The sequence below is a fragment of the Urocampus carinirostris genome, chromosome 5, assembly GCF_059441175.1.
Source record: "Urocampus carinirostris isolate Australia breed hairy pipefish chromosome 5, RoL_Ucar_1.0, whole genome shotgun sequence".
NCBI lineage: Eukaryota > Metazoa > Chordata > Actinopteri > Syngnathiformes > Syngnathidae > Urocampus > Urocampus carinirostris.
Window position 1 is genome coordinate 2,787,539 of NC_142353.1, and position 8,422 is coordinate 2,795,960.

The window sequence follows — 8,422 nt, forward strand, 5'->3', positions numbered from 1 at the left end:
TTGCCAAAATTATGCATATTTTATTTTTTCTGTTTACTTTCTGCGTATGATATTGTATCATTCTTACTTTTTTCTTCTCTGCATTCCAGTAGAAGGAACACGTCAGTAGATGAAAGTTATGAATGGGATTCTGCTGACCTGGGTGTGGACTCTGAAGTCCTGGAGGCCATGAGGTTTGATCAGCAGCACGCCGATCTTCAGGAGGGTAGAAGGAGATTTGTGTGCGATCAACCAGCTGGCCTCCAGGACCAAAGAAACCAAGGTGAAGTCACTTTCTTGACGTTCCATCTCTCAGCACGATTTTTTTGTTGAATGTTTTGGTGCTGCATGCTTGCCCCTGACGTTTTGTGATCATTGTGAAGTTTTCCCCTGACATCCATCCGTGCATTTCCTGTCCCTCCATGTCCCCCAGCTTGTCCAAGTGTTTCCAACACGCCTTACGACCAGTCACACCAATCTCTTAGCGAGGCGCGTTTCAACGCTCTACGGCAGGAGTACCAAGAGTTCAGGCAGGCACGGGCCCCCTACCCCCCTTCTGGAAACGGTTCAGACTCTGACACCAACTCGGCGCTGCTCTAGATGCAGAACTCGGTTCGTCACTCTCAGGCTGCCCTCTCTGTTTTCCCCTTCATGGCTTGCTTGCCCCTTGCCTGTCACTCATTCCTTTTTATGTTTACCCTTTGGAAAAAGTAGTATATCTGAAGCATACTTTATCAAGTGTATGCCAGTACAAGTATGTACCGGACTTTCACGACCATAAGGCAAACTGTGTTAAAAGCTAGTTCTATTTTTGTATTAAATGCTACAAAGGGCGCACTGCACGAAAGGGGCCGCTGTTGTGCTGAAAAATGACAAACATTCTGCATGAGATGTCCCCCCTCCCTCATACCAGGTGCAAATGCTTCATGCTTTACTGTTTTATTACATTTCCCCACAAATTAATTACAAAGACATTTTAGTAAATTTTGCGCGAGGGGGGATATTTTATGCAGGAGGGACAGGGGAATTTCTTCGCAACAGCACTGTCTTACAATACAGACAACATACAAGCATACAAGTGTGTGTATTTGATAATACAGAGGTAGCAAAACTGAGTTTGGTTGTGGTTTATTTAAGTATTGATTACAAAGTAAAACGCACGGATTAAAACTTGTCTGAGTTCGTTTTTCAGCTTCCCCCAACTTGTGAACCTTCGATTCATAAATTCTCTCGCGGCTGCTCTGTTCCCATGTTCTTCTGCTGAGCGTAGAAATCAACACACCATATCGGACGAAAACACAGAAAGCATTCAATGAAGGGAAAGTGAGGTTTTGAATTTAATTCATATTTGAGGGGACAACTCTGTTCCGCGCCTGGTAGCACACTAACTTTCAAATTGCTAGATACCCTACGGTCCTAGCATCCATGAGTACTTCCGCAATCAATTCGCGCATTGCGTGTGATGTCACTGGTCCTCTTCTGCTCAAGCAGGACACTTGCCGCGTGCACACAGGAGATGGCATAAAAGTCCCATTCAGTTGGAAATGTGAACATCGAAATGTGAAGTTGGAAATCTCAAAAAAGATTCCCTTCTATATACGCTCACACCTCACCCTTTTGCGGTGACGCCCACACTTCACTCTTTAGGGTACAAGTGTCAAGCATGGAGACCGCGGACTGGTTCAGGCCCGCAAGGGTTTTAATCTGACCCGCGAGACGATGCTGAGAGAAGCGCAACAAAAGAGCTGCACTTAAATATGCTCACTTGAGCTCGCTCTCTCTGTCTCTCTCTCTCTCTCTCTCTCTCTCTCTATCTATCTCTCTCTCTTTCTTTCTCTCTCTCTCTCATAGCTCTCAATTCTCTTTCTCTCTCATTCTCAATTATCTTTCTATCTCACCCTCTCTTTTTTTCTCTTCCCATTCTCTTCATTTTTCCACACTTTCGATTTCTCTCACTTTTTTTCTCACTTTCGATTTCCCTTTCTCACACTCACTCTTCATATCTCTTTTTCTCATTTTCCCTCTTTTTTCTCTTATTCTTTTTCTCTCTTGTTCTTTCCGTTACTCCTTTCTCCCTTTCTCTCTATTGTGCACTCTCTTTTTCTCTTATTCTCCTTTTTTCTCTCTTTCGATCTCTATGGATCTTACTCAGTCTCCTTTCTTCTTCCTTTTTATTTTTATTTCTCTCTCTCTTCCTCTCTTTCTCTCCTTCTCTCTTTCTCTTTAAGCTACCAGTCTGACCCCCATGAGATTTTTCTCCTAGCATGTGGCCCCCTGCTAAAATGAGTTTGACACCCCTCCGTAGAGCCTCACTGTGTCCTCAGCTACGCTCCCCACTTCACATGACACACAAGGGGCACCACACCACCCAATCGGGTGCTCGCACATTTTGAAGAAAATCTGAGACGTTTGTGCGCGCCCAATGGTCGTTAAAATACGGTAGTATATCTGAAGTATACTTAAGCAAGTATAAACAAGTATAAGTATATTATACTCTAAACCAGAGGTCTCAAACTCGTGGCCCGAGGGCGAATTACGGCCAGCTGGGTGATAGTTTGAGGCCCCAGCCTTTAGCTTTCTTTTCTTTTTTTCTTCTTGGTCTTTTTTCTTTACACATTTCCTTTTCTTCATTTTTTCTTTCTATTCTATTTTCGCCCTTTATTTGTATTCTAGTTTCCTCTTTTTTTTCTTTCTTTGCAAAATGCTGGGCAAAAAAAGGAAAATGTTTTGGTTGGTCACTTTAAGTGTATTTTAAATATATTTGAGAACAGTGGATTCTTTTTAATCAGAGGTTTTCTTGTGAAAGAACCCAGTTAGGCCCAACGTGGCCCAGACCCTAGCTCCGACGGCCCTCAAGTCAATTGAGTTTGAGACCCCTGCACTAAATTATGTATTTGAAGTGTACTGGAAATACTTTTTGGACTAAATTTTAAATATGAACTACTTTTTGCTTAGGGTCGTCACTCGCTTGTTTTCGGTAAAGTTAAACAAGTCCATTAACGCTGGAATGCTCTTTGTTTCCACAGGGGGATCTTGAGAAGTATAGTGGCGGAAGACAAAAGCTTCAATCGACTATTCTATCAGCTAGATGATACTGTAAAGCGTTTGTCCAAATTTGTCATCAAATGGCATTGGCTGGTTATTTTTCTTTTGAGAAAAGAGGATTTCATTTCATAAAAGATTTTGTTACAGTGTTGGGTTTTGTTGACAATCAGACACACCTGCGAATCAAAAGCTGGAACCTTGGCTCTGCTTCTGAACCCAACAAGGAATCGGACTTTCTCAAACAAAATAACAAATGACTACCCTCCCCTGCAATTCAATGTGAGGATCATCTGCAAACTTAATAGGTACTCTAACCCTGGGGTCAGGAACCTATGGCTCATGAGCCAAATTTGTCTCTTAGATCAAATTTGACTGGTGCGCCATTCTCCGAGATTGTCTTATGTCAGGTGGTTAAATCCCGATTTTGGTACATGCAAAGCCGAAGCAACATTGAATTGGTTCCCAGTTCAGTCCAGTATGTATAGGACACAGTTTCAACAACAGTTTACAATCAAAGTGTTACACTAACATAAATGTGTTTTGGCAGTAGGTTGCTAAGAAACCCTTTAAATTGAAGCTGATTTAACTATGTACAGTATGATCACTGTTAAGATACTTAATGACGAAGACTCACTAAGCAAACTGCAAATACCCGAAAATGCCAGCAAACCACTAAGAGCAATTTGATTAGGTGCAAGGTAGAGGTGGGCGTATATTTGCACACAGCCCATGGCACTCCCTGTCTCATTTGTACTCTGTGCAGTCTGCGCTGAAGGTAAATATGACGATATCCTTATCATTTAATATTTTGTGACATTTTTACAAAAGAACTTTACTTTGTTTTCAAACGATTATTTTGGACAAAAATGAGCCTCCACACACTTAGCACTAAAATTCCCAGGAATTGTCTTACCCTTCCAGAATGTTCAGTTGTTATTTAAAACTAACAACTCAATGGCCCATCTTCTCACCATTGTTCTGTAAATGCTGCAAGGCGGGGTTGTTAAAATGGAATGGGCTGGGTGTGGTGTAGATAGATGCATAAAGAGTCAATTGGTAAAGATACTAAATAAAAATACTACAAAATTACTTCAAAACTAAAAAAAAAATTAGTGCTTTAAAACAGGCACCTTATATATTATTTTGTCTTCATTCTAATAGGAAAAAAGTCATATAGAAATACTACAAAAATACTACTACAGTAATACTATGATACAAAAATATTATTACAGTTATAGTACTACAGAAATAATAGAAAAATCAACTACAGTAATACTTTAATACAAAATTATGGCTACATAAATATTATGACAGAAATACAGCAACAAAAACTGCTAGAAATATGACAAAAATGTTCTAAGGAAAAGGGAAAATTAACACTGTAGAAATACCACAAAATAATACAAAGTAAAAGTGCAGTAATACTATAAAATACTGGTGAAATCCTACAAAAATCAGAAATAGCACAAAAATACCACTAGAGTAATACTATAGAAATATCTGCTGGTTATGCGTCCACCATACATTATTTTCTTCAAATTACTATGCGAAGGGTCATTCACACCAGATTTTGTCTCATTTGCAGATCAATGGTAAAACTTATCCATTCGGTTTGCTTGTCATTTGGACATTCTATGTAGAAAAGCCAAATGGTTCGGCTGTGGTACTTCCAGTAAGGGCAGGAGACAAATTTTAAGTGATGTATTTATATTGATATGGGACACAGTCTCTGGTATTATTATTTCATACATTTTATCAAATGATGAAATGTCGCACAATGAAATAAAATGTGCTAAATAATTAGCTTTGATCTGGAGAGCGGGTTTGGCAGTTTTGTTGATTTTTGTCTTCAAATATATGGTGTGGCTGTTTTGTTTTTTTAAAAATATTTTTCTGATTTATTGGCACTTTGGGTCAAAGAAGTTCTTGACTTCTGCTCTAACACATTCCCATACTAAATGTTCTACTGTCATACCGGCATCGTTGGTCAAAAAAGACCTGCTCAAAATTGAAGATGAAAAATGCTGATATAATCTAATGCGTTGCTCACTCCTTATTTGAATGGATGTTATTGGTGTTTCTCCTTACCACAGATTTTGCTGTTCTATCCAGAAACTAAAAGGGACAGTGTGTATTATTTGACCATGAGATGTCACTGTATTGTGTAGTACAACCGAAAACAATGGCTAAGAGAACAAGGAGGAATACAAACTAATAAGAGTCAAAGTGACCGAGCCGCACAAATTTCTTTCTCATTTTTTTTGCCCAGCAAGATGGCCAACAATGGTATCAGCTCCCTCTTAGGCTCATGTAATGTAAAGTAAATACAAATTTCTTTACCTATGATTTTTTTTAAATCACCTTTATATGAAAGGTACTGTATTTTTGCTTGTTATTCAGATAAATATTGTTTTTTGTATGAATGAATTTGTTCAAAGATAGGAGGCCCTAAATAGTACACACTGTCCCTTTTTAGATTTTTGAGTATCAGTTTTGGTCGGAATAGTTATTTAGTGAATTCTAAATTGATCGTTAAAGTGACAATGTATAATATTTGACCACTAAATATCGCTGTTTTGTGTAGTGCAACAGAAAAAAAGAGTGCTAAAAAGCACAAGGAAGAATACAAACTAGGGAGATTCAAAGTGACCAAAACACACTATTCCATTTATTTTCTTCCTAGCCTTTTGGGTGTTTTTGGCTATCCATAGCAGCAAGATGATGGACAATTATGTCGGCTCCCTTTAGGTAAGGATCGTGTAATGTAAAAATAACCCTAAAATTTCTCAACCTACGAGTGTTGTTTAAAAAAGCAGGATTACATACTAATTAATGTATTTTTGCTTATTCTTCAAATCAATGTTGTTGTTTTTTTGTTTTTGATTCATGTCTTTTTTTTACCGCATAAAGCCTGCAAAAGTTTGTTTATCAAAGGGTATTTAGCTATGTTTCTATGCATTTGATAAGCTCTTATTTTTTCAGTTGTGCTACATTGTATGACGGCAATTCTAACATTAAAGGTGGGGTTTTTAAAAACTTAAGGCAGCAATCATGACTTCAAGGCAGGAAATGGCAGCAGAGTAACACATAATGTGTGTGCATTTCTTAGACGCGCTCAAATAAAATCTTTTTGCGTCTTCTTGGTGGTTTGTTTCGCCCTGAACAGGCCACATAAAAGGAAGATAAAAGCAGATAGGTGCAGTGGAAAAAAAGGCATAAGGGCTCTTTGAACTCAGTTGGATACTGTTAACACATACGAAATAGAGGAAGTATTAAACTTTTAACTATTTAAGGACACCTCCAAATAGGCACCCCACCTTTAAACCTGATCGAGATTGCCACTCGTGAAATCTTATGGCGTGACCGTGCCAGTAACTCGCAATAGTATGAAAGTATTTTTTCAGGTTATGACAGCGCAGTGGTTAGCGCATGTGCGGCACAGTTCATGTCTTGGGAACCTCCTGCGTGGGTTCAAATCCAGCTCCAGACTTCCTGTGCGGAGTTTGTATGTTCTCCCCGTGCTTGCGTGGGTTTCCTCCAGGCACTCCGGTTTCCTCCCACATTCCAAAAACATGCATTTCAGGTGAATTGGTCGGTCCAAATTGTCCCTAGGTGTAAATGAGCAAGTGAGTGTTCTGTCCCCGTGTGCCCTGCGATAGGCTGGCAACCTGTTCAGGGTGTCCCGTGCCCACTGCCCGATGAATGCTGGGATGGGCTCCAGCACCCCCGCGACCCTACTGAGGATAAGCCGTGTAGCTAATGAGATGAGATATATATAAATGAAAAAGCGTAAAACAATTTTTTTGTTCCGTTGCTTTCCCTTTCCCACAGTTAGCGCAATCTTCTTCAAATGTATTACAATAAATGATCTTTTAGTACAAGAACCTCAGGGCACTTGGTTATGTTAATTCTTATTCCGATTGGCTTCTCCAATATCCTTCAAATTGTATGATTTCTCAGACTGTTTTATTTTAATATTTCAAATCTTGTTTTGTGTCGATGTAAAAATGTAACTTGTTGAAAAAAGTAAGATAGGAAAATGTATTCTTGCCTTTTTCTGCTTTGTAAAGTGAGTTCTAATATGCAAAGATGTTTACAATTCACTGATGTGAAGACAGCACTGTGAATGAGTTAGTTTTTTACAAACTTTGTTTTAACAAAGAAATGTCAAAAAGCTTTTTTTTTGTTTCGTTTTATGACAACCTGCTGTGACACTGCAAACTGTTTTTACTCAAATGGCCCCAAAAGAAAAGCTATATCCGGAGTGTCGACTTTGGAGGTTTTGTACAAACTAAAGTTTTATACATCATTTTGTTCCTTTCGTATGTTTGTAAACAATAAATTGACTCATCTGTGGTAAAAGTGTCCTTGAATCTTTAATCTGATATCATTTACGGTTTTACTTTTTGTGTTTCAATTTTAAAAATTAACATTTCTGCTTTAACTTAGCCAATAAGATGCGAAATTTCCAGGAAAATAAAAACCTTGCGAAAATTTGTAGGGCACGACATTTCATAGTAGGACACCTCTTAAAGACTAATTTCAGGTCCATCGCCCTCTAGTGTTGGGATGTCAACCTCATTTTAGCTAGGGGACACATTCTAAAATCTCTTTGGGGTCAGACTAATAGATTTAAGAGAAAGAGATAAGTCGGAGACAGAGGTACAACAAGGGAAACAAAGAAAAGAGAAAAGGGGGAGAAGGAGTACAATAAAGAGAGAAAGGAAGGTGAAAAAAAGGAGAGAGGAGAAAGAAAAATGAAACAAGAAAAGAGAAAGACAGAAAGAAGGTGGGAAAAGGGAGGTAAGAGGAAAAGAGTGAGTGTGACTGAGAGAAAAAAGAGGGTGAAGAAGAAAGCGAAAAAAAGAACAGAGAAAGAAAAGCTAGCAAGTGTGAAAAAGTTGAAAACAGAAAAAGAAATACAGTAGATAGTCAAGTCATTTTTATTTGTATAGCCCTTAATCACAAATAGTCTCAAAGGGCTTCACAAGTTATTACATATAAGAAGTTTAGGTTATTTATATGCTATAGAGTAGAGGTGAGTTTTAAGCTTAGACTTAAACATGTCCACTGAGGCAGCAGATCGGATCTCAGGGGGAAGAGCATTCCACAACACCGGTGCCCGGATGGAGAACATTGTTTCGCCTCGAACAGGACTAATAAAAGTACGCACCATATTTTGTTTTGTAGATTGCCGTGTTCTATTGAATGGAGCCGTGTTCATGTCCGTATGCAGTAGCGATACTGGGGTCTAGTGGGGGCCCAAGCAAAAATTCACTCTGACATATCCTTACCAGGCGCAATAGAAAATAAAGCATAAAGGCTCTTAGAATTCAGTTTGGCATCGGTAGCAGGACAAATATATCAACACCACGCGCGACATGAAAAAAGACCATGA

General features: G+C 38.8%; 1 protein-coding gene and 1 long non-coding RNA gene across 4 annotated transcripts in view; both read left to right on the forward strand.

Moving 5' to 3' along the window:
* Positions 1 to 7,380, forward strand: part of igsf9b (immunoglobulin superfamily, member 9b) — a 70,589-nt gene extending 63,209 nt beyond the window's left edge. The window contains exons 20-22 of one of the 3 annotated variants that reach the window (XM_088335330.1): positions 90 to 262; positions 413 to 591; positions 3,006 to 7,380. In XM_088335330.1, the coding sequence (XP_088191456.1) occupies positions 90 to 262; positions 413 to 579 (340 nt within the window). In that variant the 3' untranslated portion in view covers positions 580 to 591; positions 3,006 to 7,380. The remainder of the gene's footprint in view (positions 1 to 89; positions 263 to 412; positions 592 to 3,005) is intronic. The other 2 variants (XM_088335331.1, XM_088335332.1) reach the window with 2 other exon arrangements.
* LOC148364968 (uncharacterized) overlaps positions 1 to 8,422 on the forward strand; it is a 253,508-nt gene that overhangs the window by 87,630 nt on the left and 157,456 nt on the right. The gene's annotated exons all lie outside the window — the stretch shown is intronic.